This window comes from Ranitomeya variabilis, chromosome 1 (assembly GCF_051348905.1).
Source record: "Ranitomeya variabilis isolate aRanVar5 chromosome 1, aRanVar5.hap1, whole genome shotgun sequence".
NCBI classification, from domain to species: Eukaryota; Metazoa; Chordata; class Amphibia; order Anura; family Dendrobatidae; genus Ranitomeya; species Ranitomeya variabilis.
The window spans coordinates 304,514,493-304,536,696 of record NC_135232.1 but is presented as its reverse complement, the minus strand read 5'-3'; the positions used below and the strand labels follow the sequence as shown (position 1 = coordinate 304,536,696).

The 22,204-nt window shown below is 47.3% G+C and overlaps 1 protein-coding gene across 3 annotated transcripts in view; it reads right to left on the bottom strand.

Annotated features, from left to right (window-relative positions):
• SART3 (spliceosome associated factor 3, U4/U6 recycling protein) overlaps positions 1 to 22,204 on the bottom strand; it is a 103,341-nt gene that overhangs the window by 28,618 nt on the left and 52,519 nt on the right. For all 3 annotated transcript variants that reach the window (XM_077296258.1, XM_077296276.1, XM_077296267.1), the window contains 3 exons: positions 19,856 to 19,933; positions 16,668 to 16,726; positions 7,400 to 7,509 (listed from right to left, as the gene is read on the bottom strand). In XM_077296258.1, the coding sequence (XP_077152373.1) occupies positions 7,400 to 7,509; positions 16,668 to 16,726; positions 19,856 to 19,933 (247 nt within the window). The remainder of the gene's footprint in view (positions 1 to 7,399; positions 7,510 to 16,667; positions 16,727 to 19,855; positions 19,934 to 22,204) is intronic.

Sequence of the window (22,204 nt, the reverse complement as noted above, 5' to 3'; positions counted from 1 at the left end):
TCATGACTATGAAAATTGTACATTCACACTGAAGGCATCAAAACTATGAATTAACACATGTGGAATTATATACTTAACAAAAAAGTGTAAAACTGAAAATATGTCATATTCTAGGTTCTTCAAAGTAGCCACCTTTTGCTTTGATGACTGCTTTGCACATTCTTGGCATTCTTTTGATGAGCTTCAAGAGGTAGTCACTGGGAATAGTTTTCACTTCACAGGTGTGCCCTGTCAGGTTTAATAAGTGGGATTTCTTGCCTTATAAATGGGGTTGGGAATCATCAGTTGTGTTGTGCATAAGTCTGGTGGCTACACAGCTGATAGTCCTACAGAATAGACTGTTAGAATTTGTAGTATGGCAAGAAAAAAGCAGCTAAGTAAAGAAAAACGAGTGGCCATCATTACTTTAAGAAATGAAGGTCAGTCAGTCCGAAAAATTGGGAAAACTTTGAAAGTGTCCCCAAGTGCAGTGGCAAAAACCATCAAGCGCAACAAAGAAACTGGCTCACATGAGGACCGCGCCAGGAATGGAAGACCAAGAGTCACCTCTGCTTCTGAGGATAAGTTTATCCAAGTCACCAGCCTCAGAAATCGCAGGTTAACAGCAGCTCATTTTAGAGACAAGGTCAATGCCACACAGAGTTCCAGCAGCAGACACATCTCTACAACAACTGTTAAGAGGAGACTTAGTACAGCAGGCCTTCATGGTAAAATAGCTGCTAGGAAACCACTGCTAAGGACAGGCAACAAGCAGAAGAGACTTGTTTGGGCTAAAGAACACAAGGAATGGACATTAGACCAGTGGAAATCTGTGCTTTGGTCTGATGAGTACAAATTTGAGATCTTTGGTTCCAACCACCGTGTCTTTGTGCGACGCAGAAAAGGTGAATGGATGGACTCTACATGCCTGGTTCCCACCGTGAAGCATGGAGGAGGAGGTGTGATGGTGTGGGGGTGCTTTGCTGGTGACACTGTTGGGGATTTATTCAAAATTGAAAGCATACTGAACCAGCATGGCTACCACAGCATCTTGCAGCAGCATGCTATTCCATCCGGTTTGCGTTTAGTTGCGTTTTCAACAGGACAATGACCCCAAACACACCTCCAGGCTGTGTAAGGGCTATTTGACCAAGAAGGAGAGTGATGGGGTGCTACGCCAGATGACATGGCCTCCACAGTCACCAAACCTGAACCCAATCGAGATGGTTTGGGGTGAGCTGGACTGCAGAGTGAAGGAAAAACGGCCAACAAGTGCTAAGCATCTCTGGGAACTCTTTCAAGATTGTTGGAAGACCATTCCTGGTGACTACCTCTTGAAGCTCATCAAGAGAATGCCAAGAGTGTGCAAAGCAGTCATCAAAGCAAAAGGTGGCTACTTTGAAGAACCTAGAATACAAGGCATATTTTCAGTTGTTTCACACTTTATTGTTAAGTATATAATTCCACGTGTTAATTCATAGTTTTGATGCCTTCAGTGTGAATGTACAATTTTCATAGTCATGAAAATACAGAAAAACCTTTAAATGAGGTGTGTCCAAACTTTTGGTCTGTACTGTGTCTGTCTATCTACCTACCTACCTGCCTATCTATAACTATATCTATCTATATGTCTCTCTCTCTATATATATATATCAGAGATTTGAAAGAGGTTATCTGGTCAAAATCGCTAATAAGTCTGAAGCCTTATGAATCCCCTTGCGCAGCGGTGATTCGCCGATTTCTGACCTGGGACCAGAAGGTATGTATGCCTTATAAATACTCCCAGTTAGCGGCAGGAGAATGTATAACTTGTTCATGCCCTCCGGTCTCGGCTCAGAAACCAGCTGATCCCTGCAGCGCACAGTTTAAAGGAAAACACTAGTGGCTAGTGATTGGTTAAAGAGATAGATTAAGTGCTGATATAAACAGTATTAAGGTTGGGGTTAGGGTGGGATGGGATTGCATCAGAGACAGATGGCGAGGTAAGACATGCGGAGTAGGGTGGAAAGCTTTTCATAGGTAACATGGTTTATGAGAGTATTCGGCAACAATGCACTGAGGGGAGCTTAGGAGAGTATAGGTTGGGCTTTCTCTAATGTTGTAGGTCTCCTGTTTGAAAAAGCTCTCAGCAGAAATACAGTATGTAATAGGTGGCACTGAGGGACAAAAAGAAGGATTCAAATGCTAAATTGGGATGCGAGACAGAATATTGGACATTAGCAATGTAGTTCTTTAAAGCGTAGGCTTCAGGTTGCTTGGTTACAAGTAATAAGGACATCCTTAAAGTGGGCGTGCCAGGGCGGCTTATTTACATGCTAGGTACTATTGTGTGTAAGCGGGTGTGACCGAGGTGAGAGCGAAGTAATTGTGGCGTTATAGAAAGCAGTAGCTGCCATATCCAGTTATTAATCTACACCACCCGAAAAAGGCTCCTGTCCAAAAAGTACAAAAAGGCTTAGGCTGCTTTCACACTAGCGTCGGTACGGGGCCGTCGTGCTGCGTCGGCCCGACGTACCGACGCATACTGTGAAAAAAATGCCCGACGTGGGCAGCGGAAGCAGACTTAGGACGCTTCCGCTGCCCCATTGCAAGGTCCGGGAAAGAGGGGGTGGAGTTTTGGCCGCGCATGCGCGGTCGAAAATGGCGGTCTCGACGCACAAAAAAACGTTACATGTAACTTTTTGTGGCGGCAGTCCGCCAAAACACGACGCAACCGTCGCACGACGGTTGCGACGTGTGGCACTGCGTCGCTAATAAAAGTCTATGGAGAAAAAACGCATCCTGCGGGCAACTTTGCAGGATGCATTTTTTCTCCACAACGACGCATTGCGACGTGCAGTGCCCGACTGTGATGGTGTGATATGCTATGTGGGTATCATTTTTGTGTATATTTCTATTTTACTGATTATCATGGTGTTACTGTATCTGGTAGGATGAGTTATTTGCCATCTGATATTCTCCCCACAGTTCTGTATTGTTATCTCTCCACAGGGTCAGTGAATAATGTTGTTTGCTAATATGCTAATGACTGTTGACCTAGCTTGTTGAAACAATGAGCCCCTCCTGGCCTGTGAATGAGGGGGGGAGACGTGTAAATATCAGGGAGGTGAGACACAGAGATCAGTCTTGTGTGGAACCTGGATGTGAAAAGCATATCAGAGAGAAAGAAGGGAATATGGACTGTTATCCTCTGTGCTGGATTGTTGGACGTTTATTCTGTAACTGAACTGCATTCGTGTTCTGGAATATTTAATCCTTTGTGTGATGGATTGTATATATGGACCTTTCGTGTTTTGCCTAAATAAAGGTCTTGGAATTGTTCTCTTGCTCTGTTGATTGTGTGATACCGGAGAAGGAACCCGTGACAACTGGTGGCAAGCAGCAGGATCAACAGAGCATAACCTAATGGAGAACCACACACAGAGTGAGTACAGAAATTGGACTGTATCCAGTTTACAGGAGAGAGCCAGAGACCTGGGCCTGAACTACCAGGGACTGACTAAAGAGGCCTTAATTGATCTACTGGTGGGTGCTAGCCAGACCACCTACTCCCATATGTCTGAAGGACGAGCACTGGAGACGAGGACCCCCACCCCAAAAAGCCAGTGGGTGGTGTGGTACGAAGAAGAGATGGCGGTTCTGGGCCCAGGCGTCTTTCAGGAGTACAAGGAGGAGGCTGCCCGCCGGGCACAGCGGAGACAAGAAGCAATGGAGCTTGAAAGAGGGAGTAATGCAATGTGGAGTGTAAACCCAACGATCCGGGAGCCTGTACGGATCACTCGGACAGACTTCAAGCCATTTGATGAGGCTTCCGGAGATGTGGAGGGGTTCTTCAAGGACTTTGAGCAGCAGTGTGCTGTGATGGAGGTGCCCCACTCTGGCTGGATTCGTTTGTTAGTGGGACTCCTGAACGGTAGCCTGGCGGAGGCTTACCGAACCATTGACTCACAGCGGAATCGGGATTATAACATTGTAAAGCAGACTATCCTGGATTACCATGCTATTACCCCAGACTCATATAGGGCCAAGTTCCGAGACCTCCCATGCACTACGGGGGATCGTTTAGGATGTATGCACATAAGATGTCCCAGGCATGTCGGAGATGGCTGGAAGCAGAAAACGCCTTTACTGTGGAAGATGTTATACAGACGTTCCTTATAGAACAATTTCTTGCCAAGTGCCCCGCAGAGGTACGGGAATGGGTCCGGGAGTGCACGCCGTGCACCGTGGATAGAGCTGCAGCCCTGGCCGATGAAGCCCTTACTATCCGACCGCAATGGAGGAGGCTTCTGGACAATGAACCACGGCCTTCGACCGCGCCCCGTCCCCCTCCGATTATATCTGCCCCTCCACCCAGCCGCAGGCCGATGACAATCACAGCTCACAATCCTGGGCCCCAACAGTTCCGACCACGACCTGGGGGTATCACAGAGAGGAGATGTTACGGGTGTGGGCAACCTAAACATTTGCAGTCTGGCTGTCCCTCAAGGATTCGGAGGGAGCCCCACGCAGCCCCACCTCGTCCAGTGCATCTTGTGCACTCCATCCCGCCTGAGGAAGAGCTACCACCGCCCCCACCAGAGTGGACTACTGACCACGGCACCATAGATACCCCTCCCGGAGTGTACGGACTCCGGCCTTTGTCCATCAGAAATACACAGCAACGGCATTGCCACCTGCAGGATGTCTTTATTGATGGATATAAAGTGTCGGGATATAGAGACACAGGGGCATTCCTGACTATCGCTGACCCCCGTGTGATTCAACCAGAGGCAATTCACCAGGGCCTGGGAATTCCCATTGTCCTGGCGGGGGGTGTACGCAAATATATACAGAGAGCTTTGGTACGTTTGGATTTCGGTTTTGTAGAAAAACTGTGTTGGATTGGCGTTATGGGAGGACTTCCTGCAGATATCCTCCTTGGAAATGACATTGGGGAGTTGCAAAGTCATTTTGTGGGAGCAGAAGGTCCGTGGGCCTCTCCTTCTTCTGAAAGAACAATTGGAGGGAGATATCGCAGATACCGTAACGCCCATCATTCCCTACGTTCTAGCGTTCAGAGACTGTCTCGCCCAGCTAGCTACCTTGGCTAATGAACATCAGCGAACGGCCCAGGCCAGTCAAAAAGCCTGGTATGACCATAAAGCCAGGACCCGGGAATTTATGGACAAGTGCTCATGATTATTGCAACCCCTGCCACTGTACAAGGAACTATAAACAGTGGAGCAAAGTGGACTAAAGTGAGCAGGCCAGAGGTCTGTGTAGACCTAATGGCGTGCTCACTTATTATGAGGGGGGAGAGGTTGTGATGGTGTGATATGCTATGTGGGTATCATTTTTGTGTATATTTCTATTTTACCGATTATCACGGTGTAAGGGTACCGTCACACATTGAAATTTTCATCGCTGCGACGGCACGATTCGTGACGTCGCAGCGATCGTATGATTATCGCTCCAGCGTCGTAGACTGCGGTCACACGTTGCAATCACGGCGCTGGAGCGATGCCGAAGTCCCCGGGTAACCAGGGTAAACATCGGGTAACTAAGCGCAGGGCCGCGCTTAGTAACCCGATGTTTACCCTGGTTACCAGCGTAAACGTAAAAAAACAAACCGTACATACTCACCCGTCGGTGTCCTTCAGGTCCCTTGCTGTCTGCTTCCTGCTCTGAGTGCAGCCGTACAGTGAGAGCAGATCGCAGCACCGCTGCGCTCTGCTCTCACTTTCCGGCCGGCACTCAGAGCAGGAAGCAGACGGCAAGGGACCTGAAGGACACCGACGGGTGAGTATGTACGGTTTGTTTTTTTACGTTTACGCTTGTAACCAGGGTAAACATCGGGTTACTAAGCGCGGCCCTGCGCTTAGTTACCCGATGTTTACCCTGGTTACAAGCGAAGACATCGCTGGATCGCTGTCACACACAACGATCCAGCGATGTCAGCGGGTGATCAAGCGACGAAAGAAAGTTCCAAACGATCTGCTACGACGTACGATTCTCAGCAGGGTGTCTGATCGCAGTAGCGTGTCAGACACAGCGATATCGTAACGATATCGCTAGAACGTCACGAATCGTAACGTCGTAGCGATGGAAATTTCAATGTGTGACGGTACCCTTACTGTATCTTGTAGGATGAGTTGTTATTTGCCATCTGATATTCTCCCCACAGTTCTGTATTGTTATCTCTCCACAGGGTCAGTGAATAATGTTGTTTGCTAAATGCTAATGACTTGTTGACCTAGCTTGTTGAAACAATGAGCCCCTGAGACCTTCCCCCTCCTGGCCTGTGAATGAGGGGGGGGGAGACGTGTAAATATCAGGGAGGTGAGACACAGAGATCAGTCTTGTGTGGAACCTGGATGTGAAGAGCATATCAGAGAGAAAGAAGGGAATATGGACTGTTATCCTCTGTGCTGGATTGTTGGACGTTTATTCTGTAACTGAACTGCATTCGTGTTCTGGAATATTTAATCCTTTGTGTGATGGATTGTATATATGGACTTTTCGTGTTTTGCCTAAATAAAGGTCTTGGAATTGTTCACGATTCTCTTGCTCTGTTAATTGTGTGATAACGGAGAAGGAACCCGTGACACCGACGCTAATGTGAAAGTAGCCTTACCAGTTTACAGCGGCTCTTTATGACTTTTTAATGTAATGCCTTGCCTTATCCGTATTCTTTTGCTTATTGCTTAGCTTTAATCTTGGGTTTCTTATGGTTTCACAATATTTTCAAGGTTAAACGGTTGTCTTAAAATAAACTATATGGCGGAACAAATATTGGATAATGCAAATATTTCCAAAATATCTGTTTACTGTCAAGCAACGAGCATGGTGGTTTAGAAGTGCAGTAATAGCACTGAGGTTATAATATCAAGGGAAAAAAGAGATTAGCTGCGGAGCATTGTTATATGGCTGTAGCACAGGTTGCATTTTACAGTAAAGTGGCTTTCATTATGAAGTCAGATAGAAGAGCATTCAATGCACAGAAAACACAGCAGAAGGCACGCTGCGTTCTCATTTATCACATACAGGAGGGTAGAATATTACAGTAAAGGTATAATATGTAGTGCATGATCAAATCTAATGGTTTCCTGATGCCTGCCAGCTGATTGAAAGAGATTGTTCAGTCATTTGATATTGATGACCAATCTATGGTATATACTGGTGGGAGTACAACACCCAGCACCCCATTGATCAACTGTAGTCTCCAGATGTGGTGTAGTGGCCGCTACTGGGTATTGCAGATAACAATTAATAAGTAGGGTGCTCAGTGCTAAACCTCATAATCTCATATTGATTCACCTATAGATGACCTAAGTCCTGGTCATCAATAAATCACTAAACCTATCCAATCCCAAGTATAATGCATGGCAGTAATGTTAGATGCTCGTATATGCTGAGCAGTGCAGACAGCCCTTCTTACCTTTCTAGGTTGTAATACTCCAGCCACATATTGGCAAACTTGGAATTGCCTCTGGTCATGATGCTATCCCAGAGCTCCCGAGCTTTCTGCATGTTATTGCAGTGTCGAGCCTGAGGAGTGAGGTGAGAGGAAATGTATATATTTTTTTAATTATGTAATTTCAATCAGATTTATTCAGAAATAGCCGACTATTCTACAGTGGAATTCAATACTGTGAAGTGTGTTATCAATGGGCCAAAGAGCACCATCAGAAAAATGGACAAAGCTTTGCCAGAAGCATCAAAAATGCTGCTATTATACAGAGAATGAACTAGGCTCGGAGAGTAAAACTTGCCCGGCACTATCTGCATCTCTCCATTGTGTTCTACTTTATGACCTCAAAGGCATCGTTTTAGGTCTCTGAATGGAAGGCTTTATTTAAATGACCAATAAATAATTACTATGTTTCTCACTGGTGTGTGCTTGATAGTGTGAACAGCACAACAGCCACAGTCTTATTATACAGTCCTATTATTATTATTATTATTATTATAAGGTTTTATCATTAAAAGGTTTCCTTCCTACTCTCCACTCTGTGCAGCAAGGAGTGCCACTCTGGGTGACAGGCTATAAGGAATATAGGAGTAAAGAGCAGCAAATGCACAAAATGAACGTCACTTCCTGGCATATTCATTCAGTATTATACAAAATACACATAAGTTCACGTATAATTATTTGGTCTCCGTATATATATCAAACATGTGAAAAATATATATACAATGGCTTGCGAAAGTCTGCGAAGTAAACAACAAATAAGACACAATAACTGACAACTTCAGTGTTCATAACTATTCACCCCGCTAAAGTCAGTACCGTACTTTTCGGATAATAAGATGCACTTTTTTCCCCTCCAAATTTGGGAGGAAAGTGGGAGTGCTTCTTATAATCTGGATTGAGTTTATCGGCAGCGATGGAGCGGGGTCGCAGGAGGCAGGGTCGCTGGTCCATGAGGCCGGTAGCAGGATTGGAGAGATTGCTAGGATCTCAGAAGGTAACGGTGCCGATGAACGAAGTCCATTTTCCCTATGATATTCCTGACGTGGACTTTGGGAAAATGGCCACTGGATACGCCGCATGCGGAGATTGAAATCTCGGGAGAAGCCGACACTTTCTGAGATCCCAAGCACCGCCTCTGGTCTCCTGAAGCTGGGTTTCTGCTTCGGTGACCCTGTTCCACCGTAGCCGCTCCCAGGTAAGCTACCGTTAAAAGGGAATATAAGACGCACCATCATTTTGGTTAACATTTTTTCCTATTTTGCACCCTAAAATTTGGGGTGCATCTTTGATTCTGCAAAATGCGGTACTTTGTAGAGCCTCCATTTGCGGCAATTACAGCTGCAAGTCGCTTTGGATAAGTCTCTATGAGCTTTCCACATCTTGCCTCTGGGATTTTTGCTCATTCCTCAAGGCAAAACTACTCCATCTCCTTTAAGTTAGATGGTGAACAGTCTGACCACAGATTGTCAGTTGGATTAAGATCTGGGTTTTGACTAGGCCACTCAAACATTTCCACATTTCCCCTTGAACCACTCTGTTGCTTTAGCAGTATGCTTTGGATTATTGTCATTGGCGAACCTCCGTCCCAGTCTCAAATCACTGACAGAAAAGAGGGATTTTTGGTACTTACCGTAAAATCTTTCTTGGAGCCTTCATTGGGGGACACAGGACAACCATGGGTGTATGCTGCTGCTGCTAGGAGGCTGACACTATGCAAAAAAGGAAAAAGGCGTAGCTCCTCCCCAGCAGTATACACCCACCGACAGGCACCAAGCACCTCAGTTAGTGCAAAAAGCAGTAGGAGAAGCGACAGAACTCATAACAGTAAAAGTACCAACTCAACTAGGGTCTCCAGGCCCCAAACACGGTACCAGAACAAACCAGTAGGGAGGGTGCTGTGTCCCCCAATGAAGGTTCCAAGAAAGAGATTTTACGGTAAGTACCAAAAATCCCTCTTTCTTTATCGCTTCATTGGGGGACACAGGACAACCATGGTACGTCCAAAAGCAGTCCCGGAAAAGGGTGGGTAGAAAGGAAATGAGAAAAGGTCTCAGGTCGGCCGGTGTGCGACCGCCGCCTGCAGTACCTTCCTACCAAGACCTGCATCGGACGAGGCTTGGGTATGAACCCGATAGAACCTCGTAAACGTGTGCAAAGACGACCAGGTTGCGGCCTTGCAAACTTGTAAGGCGGAGGCCTGGTGGCGAACAGCCCAAGAAGCTCTGACAGCTCTGGTGGAGTGAGCTCGCACCCCCGGAGGAGGACGTGCCTCATGAACACGGTACGATTCTGAAATTGCCGAGCGAATCCAGCGCGAAATGGTGGATTTAGACGCTTGAAAGCCCTTCCGACGACCCTCAGAAACGACAAGGAGAGAATCGGATTGACGAAAAGGAGCGGTTCTAGAAAGATAGACCCGAATGGCCCTGACCACGTCAAGCTTATGAAGGGACTTCTCCAAAGGATGAGCAGGAGAAGGGCAAAATGATGGAAGGACAATGTCTTCGTTGATGTGGAAAGCCGAGACCACCTTGGGAAGGAATTCGGGAACTGGTCGAAGAACGACCTTATCCTGATGAAGAACCAGGAAAGGGGAACGACATGACAGGGCTGCCAACTCGGAGACCCTCCTGATGGATGTAATGGCAATGAGGAAGGCGACCTTCCAAGAGAGAAGGGAAAAGGGCACATCATGAAGAGGCTCAAAGGGAGCAGCCTGAAGAGCACCAAGGACCAGGTTAAGGTCCCAAGGTTCCAAGGGAGGACGGAAAGGAGGGGCGATATGCGCAACTCCCTGTAGAAAAGTCCGAACCTGGTGAATGGAGGAAAGGTCACTCTGGAAGAGAATCGACAGAGCGGACACTTGTCCCTTGAGTGTGCTGAGGGATAAGCCCGAATCGAGACCAGACTGGAGGAAACCGAGAAGATCCGGAAGAGAAAAGGACATTGGAAAAACTTCATTGGTTTCGCACCAGCGAAAGAACGCTTTCCAGTACCTATGGTAGATACGGGAAGAAGCCGGTTTTCTGGCTCTGATCATGGTCTGTATGATCTGGATGCGGACGGGAAGATTCGACAGAAGAGACTGCCAGCGGATTAACGCAAGGAAGATTGCCCTGATCTCCAGAAGGTTGATGGGAAGGAGAGCTTCCTGGGTGGTCCAACGGCCCTGAGCCGTGTGTTGTCGGAAGACTGCTCCCCACCCGAGAAGGCTGGCATCGGTGGTGATGACCTGCCACTGAAGGGGAAGAAATGATCTTCCTCTCAGGAGAGAGGAGGACAACGTCCACCAGGTTAGGGACTGACGGACCTGGAGAGGAAGGTGGACGGGACGGTCCAGGGAGTCCAAGGACCTGTTCCAGGTGGATAGGAGGAATAGTTGGAGGGGGTGGGTGTAGAACTGGGCGAAAGGAACAGCCTCCATGGAGGCCACCCATTCCCGTACCTCTGCGGGGCACTTGGCAAGAAATTGTTCTATAAGGAACGTCTGTATAACATCTTCCACAGTAAAGGCGTTTTCTGCTTCCAGCCATCTCCGACATGCCTGGGACATCTTATGTGCATACATCCTAAACGATCCCCCGTAGTGCATGGGAGGTCTCGGAACTTGGCCCTATATGAGTCTGGGGTAATAGCATGGTAATCCAGGATAGTCTGCTTTACAATGTTATAATCCCGATTCCGCTGTGAGTCAATGGTTCGGTAAGCCTCCGCCAGGCTACCGTTCAGGAGTCCCACTAACAAACGAATCCAGCCAGAGTGGGGCACCTCCATCACAGCACACTGCTGCTCAAAGTCCTTGAAGAACCCCTCCACATCTCCGGAAGCCTCATCAAATGGCTTGAAGTCTGTCCGAGTGATCCGTACAGGCTCCCGGATCGTTGGGTTTACACTCCACATTGCATTACTCCCTCTTTCAAGCTCCATTGCTTCTTGTCTCCGCTGTGCCCGGCGGGCAGCCTCCTCCTTGTACTCCTGAAAGACGCCTGGGCCCAGAACCGCCATCTCTTCTTCGTACCACACCACCCACTGGCTTTTTGGGGTGGGGGTCCTCGTCTCCAGTGCTCGTCCTTCAGACATATGGGAGTAGGTGGTCTGGCTAGCACCCACCAGTAGATCAATTAAGGCCTCTTTAGTCAGTCCCTGGTAGTTCAGGCCCAGGTCTCTGGCTCTCTCCTGTAAACTGGATACAGTCCAATTTCTGTACTCACTCTGTGTGTGGTTCTCCATTAGGTTATGCTCTGTTGATCCTGCTGCTTGCCACCAGTTGTCACGGGTTCCTTCTCCAGTATCACACAATCAACAGAGCAAGAGAACAATTCCAAGACCTTTATTTAGGCAAAACACGAAAAGTCCATATATACAATCCATCACACAAAGGATTAAATATTCCAGAACACGAATGCAGTTCAGTTACAGAATAAACGTCCAACAATCCAGCACAGAGGATAACAGTCCATATTCCCTTCTTTCTCTCTGATATGCTTTTCACATCCAGGTTCCACACAAGACTGATCTCTGTGTCTCACCTCCCTGATATTTACACGTCTCCCCCCCTCATTCACAGGCCAGGAGGGGCTCATTGTTTCAACAAGCTAGGTCAACAAGTCATTAGCATATTAGCAAACAACATTATTCACTGACCCTCTGGAGAGATAACAATACAGAACTGTGGGGAGAATATCAGATGGCAAATAACTCATCCTACCAGAGATGAAGTGACTGAGGAGCTGGGCGTTTGAGAAGGCGGACCGCCTTGAGGAGTACTGAGAACTTGTCCTCTGGGAGGAAGACCCGAGCTAAGTTCGTGTCGAACACCATGCCCAGGAAGGACAGTCATTGGGATGGAATCAGAGAGGACTTGGTCCGGTTGATAATCCAGCCGAGACAGGTCAGGGTGTCCAGGGAGACCTGGAGACTGTGGGCACAGTCTAGACGAGAGGACCCCTTGATCAACAGATCGTCCAGGTAGGGGATAACGAGGATCCCCTGGAACGAAGGAGGGCCATGACCGCCACCATGATTTTGGTGAAGACCCTGGGGGCAGACGCTAAACCGAAGGGGAGAGCCGTGAATTGGTAGTGATTGTCCCCAACAGCAAACCGAAGGAATCTCTGATGCCGTACGCAGATGGGGACATGAAGGTACGCATCTTGGATGTCGACCGAGCAGAGGAACTCCCCGGGTTCCATGGCGGCGATCACTGACCGCAGGGATTCCATTCTGAAGTGGCGAGGTCGGACGTGGCGGTTCAGAAGCTTCAAATCCAGGATAGGGCGAAGAGACCCGTCCTTCTTTGGGACTACAAAAAGGTTCGAGTAGAACCCGCAAAAAACGGTCTTCGGAAGGAACGGGAATTACGACTCCGGCGGCGACCAGAGACGTTACGGCTTGAAGCAAGCCGGGTAAATGGGACGGTTGCTTTGGGGGGCGAGAGAGAAAGAAGCGATTTTCTGGGAGGGTAGAAAATTCGATCTTGTACCCAGAGGTGATAATCTCTCTGACCCAGGCGTCGCTGATCACTGACAGCCAGGTGTCTTTGAAGAGAAGAAGCCTGCCTCCCACCCTGGAAAGACTCCCAGGTGGGGGAGACCCGTCACTTGGAACGGTATCTGTTGGAACGAGGTCCGGAAGACCTGGGAGGTGGAGCTCTGGATCTCCACATGGGAGCTGGCTTGTAAGATGGTTTTCTACGTTCACCCGTGGTAGCTGGTCGCTCTTGTTGCGAAGAGGAATCTGAGACTGCAAACAGGCGAAAGGGGCGAAATGTTCGAGGAGCCTTTGGGTTAAAGAAGCGTTTTGGCCTGGACTGGGGGAGAGGTACTCTTGCCCCCAGTCGTGTCTGAGATAATTTGATCCAGATGAGCGCCAAAAAGCCTGGAACCTTGAAACGCCAAGTTGGTGAGAGACTTTTTGGAAGTAGCATCTGCATTCCATGCTTTGAGCCAAAGAATGCGGCGCATAGCGACAATGTTGCTGCTTGCCCTGGCTGAACAGGCTGCTGCATCTAAGGAGGCAGTGAGAAGGTATTTCCCTGCGTGGTTAATCTGGTCGGCGAGGTCAGCCAGCTTGGTAGGGGAGGCCGAAGCCAAAATGCCTCAGCGGAGAATCTTGGCCCAGGCAGATATGGCCTTAGCCACCCATGTGGAAGCAAAGCTGGGGCAGAGAGAAGCACCAGTTGCCTCAAAAGCTGATTTGGCCAGCGCCTCAATTTGTCTGTCCGATGTATCCTTAAGCGACATGCCGTCCGGTAAGGAGAGAACAGTCTTGGAAGAAAGACGGGAGATCGGTGGATCGACCTTGGGAGATTCAGCCCACTTGGAGAGAAGATCGGCGCTAAAGGGATAGAGCACGTCCAGATGTTTTCTACCCGAAAAACGTTTTTCAGGATGTTCCCAGTGTTTAGACAGGGTAGACTCAAACTCCTCATGGGTAGGAAAGGAGCGAGAGGGACGCTTCACCCGCTTAAAGGAGACAGAGGAATCCTGGGGAGAAGCCTCGTCTTGTTTTAGTTTGAGGGTTTGCGAGATAGCCGAAATAAGACTATCTACGGCAGCCTGCATGCTAGAAGCCTGGTCTGAATCGGAGTCAGAACCGGACTGGGAATCCACATCAGACCCAATGTCCTCCTCCGAAGAGGGGAATTGGGAGGAGGAGAGCAGCTTGAGCGCTGCGGAGGGACCTGGAGAACCAGACGAAGAGCCAGACAGAGTCCTCTTTCTAGAGCGGCTGGCTGATTTGTCTCCCTGTGGTTCAGGGTCAGGTGCGGCCGACTCGCCATGGAAGATGGTCGGAGCGCTGGTGGCTGAAGGCTGTGGAAGACGTTCAAGCGCCTGGACCAGGGACTGAGATACCTTAGTCAAATCAGAGACCGACTGCGAGATAGCAACGGCCCACTCAGGGGGAGGGGGAGCACCCCCATCCCGAGATTCGGAAGCTTCCTGCGGGGCAGACATGGCAGGAGGACTGCAGGACTGGCAGAGAGGCGACGATTGGCCTACTGACCACTTTATCTTACAACATGCACAGGTCGCAATCCTACCGCACCGCAGAGCAGAGTTGTCCGTGTCCCCCAACACACGATGTCTCCTGTGCACAGAGCTGCTGAAGCAGGAAGTGCCAGCAGAGAAGGGGCGGTGCTGTACTGAGAGGAATAAGCCAAGGCTCCTGATAGGGCCGCACTGAAAGGGAAGGGTGTGCCCGGGATGTGAAAACCCCTCTGAGTGGAGGAGGAAAAGAGCGCCGAAAAAGGAGGGGGTGTGGCCTATCGGAGGGGGCGTGGCCTGCCGCAGTGGTGAAAATGAAAGTGAAAGTAAAAACGGCAGTGACTCTGTGTGAAAGTACTGTACATTTAGACAGGGAAATACTGCTGCGGGGGAGCGGCTGCTGAAGCGCTGGTACCTGCATGTTCCGGTTTCACAGGTAGAGGGAGAGAGGATTGACCAGGGGCCCGATGAGAGAGGGGTCGCTGGAACAGAATCCTTCCTCCAGAAGACGGCCTCGACCCCAAAGCAAGGGGGAGGGTCACCGCTGGTGACCACCGTCTTCCTCTCAGCCCTCTCCGAGGAGAGGGGTGAGGGGGACTGTTTGGCAAGGACCGCCACCATAAAGACCCTGGAGCACCTGGGAGGGTGACAGGGGATAATGTCCTGCCTGCGGTCTGAGAGCTGCGATCTGGACGACACCACACTGCTCGCTCAGCCGCCCTCCTGGGGAGGCAGGGTGGGAGATTGCACCCTGAATCCCTGAATGCTGTATCTGAAAAAGAAAGCCAAACATGTTAATAAAAACAACAAAACCTGTAAAGGAATCAAGATTAGCAGCGGATCTGAAGATCCAGGTCCGCCTCCTACAGACACTAAGCACAAACTGAGGTGCTTGGTGCCTGTCGGTGGGTGTATACTGCCGGGGAGGAGCTACGCCTTTTTCCTTTTTTGCATAGTGTCAGCCTCCTAGCAGCAGCAGCATACACCCATGGTTGTCCTGTGTCCCCCAATGAAGCGATAAAGAAAACAGGTTTTAACCAAGAATATCCCTGTATTTTGCACCGTCCATCTTCCCCTCGACTCGATCCATTTTCTCTGTCTCTGCTTCTGAAAAACGATCCCCACAGCATGATGCTGCCACCACCATGCATCACTGTGGGGATGGTGTTCTTAAGGTGATGAGCTGTGCTGGTTTAACGCCAGACTTAGAGTTTACCTTGGTGGCCATAAAGTTAAATTTTTGTCTTATCTGACCACAGGACCTTCCTCCATACATTTGGGGAGTCTCCCACATGTCTTTGGCAAACTCAAAACGAGCCTTACAATTTGTGTAAGGCTTTTTTTATGCAACTTTTAAAAAAAGGCCATCTCTAAGGAGTGTACAGTCTTTTGTGGGCATATGGACAGATACTCCATTCTTTGCTTGGGAACTCTGCAGCTCCTTCAGGGTTGTTACCGTTGGTCTCTGTGCTGCCTCTCTGGTTAATGTCCTCCTTGCCCAGGCTGAGAGTTTTGGTGGGCAGCCACCTCTTGGCAGGTTTGCTGTGGTACCATGTTCTTTCTATTTGATGACAATGGATTTGATAGTGCTCTGAGGGAACATCAGAGATTGGGATTTTTTTTTGTTGCCTTTCTCCACAACTTTGGTCCTGACTTGCTTGGAGATCTCCTTGGTCTTCATAGTGTTGTTTGGTTAGTGGTGCCTCTTGCCTACTGGTGTTGCAGCCTCTGTGGCCTTTCAGAAAAGGTGTATATATACGGACAGACCATGTGACACTTAGATTGCACACAGGAGGACTTTCTATCACTAAGCATGGGACTTCTGAAGGTAATTGCTTGCACTATAAATTTTTAGGTGATTCATAGCAAAAGGGATGAATACATATGCACATGCCAATTTTTAGCTATTTGATCCTATAAATGTAAATTATGCCTCTATTTTTCTCACTTCACCAACTTAGACTATTTAGTGCTGATACATCACACACAAATCGGATTACAAAAATGATTAAACACAGATTGTAATGTAACAAAATAAGTAAACAGCCAAAGGGGTGAATATTATTTTTATATAATATTTAACAAGAAGTTGTGTATGTCATTCATCCACATCTCCAGCTGTGATGGCAACTGCATCTAGCAGACACATATAGGGGTGGAATCACAGCCAGAGACATTGGATAGACTGTAATTATCTCTTTAATGTGTATTTACCATAAATGTATCACAGTTATTAAAGATCTTACCTCTATTCTAGCCCAGTTCTGCATTATGCTGCAAGAGGGATCTCCGCTTTCACTAAACCCTGTGAAGATTACAGAAACATTCAATATAACAGATACTTTTGATGTACATTACGATCACACACACTATATATAGACATGAATCAAAATAAAGGTAGTTTATGTACATTGAAATATTCCATCTACAAAGCGTAGTATTGTTGGTTAGTGCACCATAGCGAATCATCAGATAATGGTCTGAAACCAAGACTGCAGCCAGGAGGAATTGAACAAAGCCGCTGGTCGCACATGCGCCCTACTGCTCCATTCAAAGACTATGGCAGGGAAGAAAATAACTGAACGCAGTACCACAGGGTCGTGTAGCCAGGGAAGATCAGGAGAGGACAGGATACACAAGTAAATGCTGAAGGTGCCATCATCACACCAATCGGACAATTATGACTTATCTAGTTGACTGCTGATAATATATGTAGACAAATATCCCTTTAAAGAGGTTTCCAGGCCTCATATCACAACTATACACTACACTTAATCAACCCAGAGATGGCTCGAAATTAAAAACCATGGAACAATGGGAAGAAGACCTACAAATCACCCTTTCTCCTCAGAGATGGTATAAATGTTATGAAAACATTTTAAAAGGAAGCAATCAAATCTCACTCACCGAAACGTCTCATCATGTTCCCAGTTACCTACACAATATCTGTCATACAATTTCAGACAATTGCTTCAGGGGATGTGTTGAGGTGGGAGATACACTTCACACCTGGTGGACATGCCCCATAGTGAAATCTCTTTGGAAGGATGTAATAAAATTAATTAACATAGTCCTGAAAAAGGAACTACCCCTTACACCAACAGTACTCCTTTTAGGTGACAGACCAATCAACGCCAATAATAAAACTTGTCGTCTTATTGATTTTATTACCATGGCAACTAAAAATCACATAGCCGGACAATGGAAAACCAAGACATTGTCGATAAACCAGGTGAAAAGACGGATAAATCTAATAATGTTATATGAAAAAATTGAAGCCACTAGATCCGGTTCTCTTGAAAATCTTTCGAGGTATCTGGGACCCATGAATCCAACCACAGACTGATGGCGGCTTTACCAGAATAATGTCACTATCTGTATAATATATAACACAGACACTACTAACTGATGGTTACGACTTGATTTACACGAATTTTAGATTTCGCCAACTTAACTCTTATCATTATCACCTGAGGTTCTACATCCCCCTTCCCTTCCCCCTCTTTTACCTATTACAACACAGTTGAGTTTATATTACTGTGTATTTGTTTTGTACAACTAAACTCAATAAGTCAAGGATATTGTTTTTCTCCTTTGTAGTCTGATATATTTCCTCCTACCAGGGGATCCTTGTACTACTTATTCTATGTCATTGATGTTATTTTGATGTTATCTGCAATAAAACCTGTTGAAACTAAAGAGGTTCCCAGGCGAATAGAAAAAAATAAACACAAAAAATGTAAATTAATAAAATCCTTTTATTAGTAAATCTAATTTGTTTTGTCTAGAAAGGTAAATTGCTATAAATCATTAAAAGAACAGTCATCTTGTTACATCGACAGAAATCTGTCCTATAATGTTAATAAACGAGTTGCCTATGAGCATGTGTAACAAGGTGGCACGGGGTGGTAGTTGTGGGCACGTTCACTAAGCAACAGTCAGGGAGCACCCTGGCACCTTGTACATGAAAAGATAAATAAAATCCCTTGTTCTGCATGTGCAGCATGCACCACAGCACACTCACAGGCTCTGTCAGATTCCCCTCAGCTGCTGCCATGCCGACTCCACATTAATGAGTTCCGCAAATCACTTCAGAGACAAGGTCTTTTTCCAACTTTCCAACAGCTTAACTTTACTAGACAGCAGTGTATTCATCACTTAGGCACCACAAGTCAAACACAGACATTTTCTTATCTGCATTCTTCACACAGGCAGCACAAGTCAAACACAGAGGCATCTTCTTATTTTTCCCTGCTGTCTGGGCAGACTTTATCTTCTGCATCAGCTTCCCTTTCCCGGCAAGCTCAACTATATCCCTGGACAATCCATGTCCCACCCGTTTCCTTGGACAATCTCTGTCCCACTCGTGCTCCAGGCGCACCAGCTTCCTGCCATTTTCCTGGTCTGGCTGCGAGTTATAGGGTAATGGGCTTGCCGACTCAGCTGCCTCCTAATCCCAGCCGCTAGCTTCGGATCCTTCCTTGGAACGGTTCTGTCTAAGCTGGTGACCGCCTGCACGATTCTCAGCGTGGAGGCCCCTTATTGCCATCTGCAGACTTATCCCCATGGCCTGTTACACTCTGCTTACACGTCCTGCCCTTGGGCAAGCTGCCCGGGCATCTGACAGAACCACAAAGTATCTGTCCTATACCCCCTGCTCTGTGCTGCTCTGCTCTGTGACTCATCCCATCTACTTAACCCCTATGTTGCCTATACCATACTCCTCTTACATCTATCCTATGCTCTATCTCTACTGTGTCCCCTCTATTCTAATCCCCCTATGAATCTGCACTACTTACTAATCTATCCCTAAGCTAAAGCACATTTCATCACATTACAGTGCACCAATAGCAAAACATTAATAAAACATCAGGATGCCACACGTGACACATGTGCCCGGTGTTCAGGAGAGAGGAAGCACATGAGGGTCCCTGCCACCTCTTTACACATGTGCAGTAAGATGCTCTGCTGATGTAATCAAGAGGTAATGACTGTACATGGTTGTCTCCAGGTAACAGTAGCTATTCAGTGTTACATCAGATAATCAGGGAAAACAGCAGTGTGAGCAGCTTCTTAACTCAGCACTGCTGATATCTCCAGTATTAGATTAGAAAGACATGGTGGACAGCAGTGTGAGCAACATCGTACCTTAGCATCCCTGGTTTATCCAGTATTAGATCAGAAAGACAGGGCACATGTCAGCTGTTCAAAACAGCGGACATGTGTCGGGAAAGATGTGGGCTCGCCGCCGGAGCCCACATCAAAGGGGGAGACACAACATGCGCAGTACATGTACGACGCATATCGTGAAGGGGTTAAGCATCCCAAGAGACAGCAGGGTTGCACAGAAGTTGATTAAATCTAGTCGATCTTCAGTCTGTTCTTAAGCAATGTAAAAAAAGATCATGAACATAATCAGAACAAAGATACTTACTTTCTTCCACTTCTTGCTTAAGGTAGTCTAGGGCACGAACAAATGCAGCTCTGAGCTCCTCATGTTCTTTACTGGAATCTGAAAGGTAAATGAATCCGAATAGGAATTCTGTGTACACAAATATATTACACACTGTACAATTCAGTTTGCGAAACGTTGCAGACTCTCTACAATATCTTCCCGTCTTAATTCTAATCTAGTCACAAAGCAGATATATGGATCTATAAAAGCTGGCCATGCAGGAGATTACTGTATACTCAGTTAAAAAACACAGTTAAAAAACATGAATATATGAAAACACCGTTTCAATCTCACATTAATGTCCAAATAAATGGCAATGTGTAGTTACCTCAATCCTAAAGACTGTATTCAGGTGTTGTCTGTATGTCTGGAAAGATCCTTAGGTTATGCAATGTAGAACGTGCGTCTGGCTTCTTGTTTAAATTGTTGTCCCAATAATGCCAGATATCAGAGAGTGGTAGTGAGCAGTAGTGAGTAGTAGACAGTAGTACAGGGGACGCTGTCCCGGCCGGTGACTAGCGTTCCCCTTGAAAACTCTGAGTCTGCCGTGCACTGGCAGTGGTGGCTTAGTTTAAGAAAACAAAGCCGGCAAGGTACAGGACCTTGCGTGACGTCACTGACACGTGATGCTCTCACGTGACCGGCTACAAGGCGCATTGTCATGGTTCTCAATGGCAAGAGACCGTAGTAAAGCATACAAAAGGACTAGCTCTTGGAAGATGGGAACTCGAGCTGACTGTGAGCTAAACCTACCGCACAACTAACAGTGGCCGGGTAGCGTGCCTACGTTTTATCCCTAGACGCCCAGCGCCAGCCGGAGAACTGACTGACCCTAGCAGAGGAAAATACAGACCTGGCTTACCTCTAGAGAAATTTTCCCCAAAAGGCAGACAGTAGCCCCCACATATAATGTCGGGGATTTTAGAGGAAATTGACATACGAAGTATGAAGATAGGTTTAGCAAATTGAGGTCCGCTTACTAGATAGTAGGAAGACAGAAAAGGGAACTACACAGTCAGCTGAAAACCCTTTCAAAACACTATCCTGAAATTACTTTAAGACTCTAATATCAACTCATGACACCAGAGTGGCAATTTCAGCTCACAAGAGCTTCCAGCCTCAGAAATATTCAAACACAGAGAACTGGAACAAAAATGCAAAACAAACTTAGGACTACAAGTCCAACTTAGCTGATAGTAGTCTAGGAGCAGGAACATGCAACAGAAAGGCTTCTGGTAACATTGTTGGCCGGCATAGAAATGACTGAGGAGCAAGGCTAAATAGACAACTCCCACATCCTGATGGAAACAGGTGAACAGAGGCGATGAAGCACACAAGTTCAGTACCACAAGTGACCACCGGGGGAGCCCAGAAACCAAATTCACAACAGTACCCCCCCCTCAAGGAGGGGGCACCGAACCCTCACCAGAACCACCAGGGCGATCAGGATGAGCCCTATGAAAGGCACGGACCAAATCGGAGGCATGAACATCAGAGGCTGTCACCCAAGAATTATCCTCCTGACCGTAGCCCTTCCACTTGACCAGATACTGAAGTCTCCGTCTGGAAACACGGGAGTCCAAGATCTTCTCGACAACGTACTCCAACTCACCCTCAACCAACACCGGCGCAGGAGGCTCAACGGAAGGCACAACCGGTACCTCATACCTGCGCAACAATGACCGATGGAAGACATTATGAATAGAAAAAGATGCAGGGAGGTCCAAACGAAAGGACACAGGGTTAAGAATCTCCAATATCTTGTACGGGCCGATGAACCGAGGCTTAAACTTAGGAGAAGAAACCTTCATAGGGACAAAACGAGAAGACAACCACACCAAGTCCCCAACACAAAGACGAGGACCAACACGACGACGGCGGTTGGCAAAATGCTGAGTCTTCTCCTGGGACAACTTCAAATTGTCCACCACATGCCCCCAAATCTGATGCAACCTCTCCACCACAGCATCCACTCCAGGACAATCCGAAGACTCCACCTGACCGGAAGAGAAACGAGGATGAAACCCCGAATTACAGAAGAAAGGAGAAACCAAGGTGGCAGAACTAGCCCGATTATTGAGGGCAAACTCCGCCAAGGGCAAAAAGGCAACCCAATCATCCTGATCCGCAGACACAAAACACCTCAAATAAGTCTCCAAGGTCTGATTAGTTCGCTCGGTCTGGCCATTAGTCTGAGGATGGAAAGCAGACGAAAAAGACAAATCAATGCCCATCCTAGCACAGAACGCTCGCCAAAATCTAGACATGAATTGGGTTCCCCTGTCAGACACGATATTCTCCGGAATACCATGCAAGCGAACCACATTT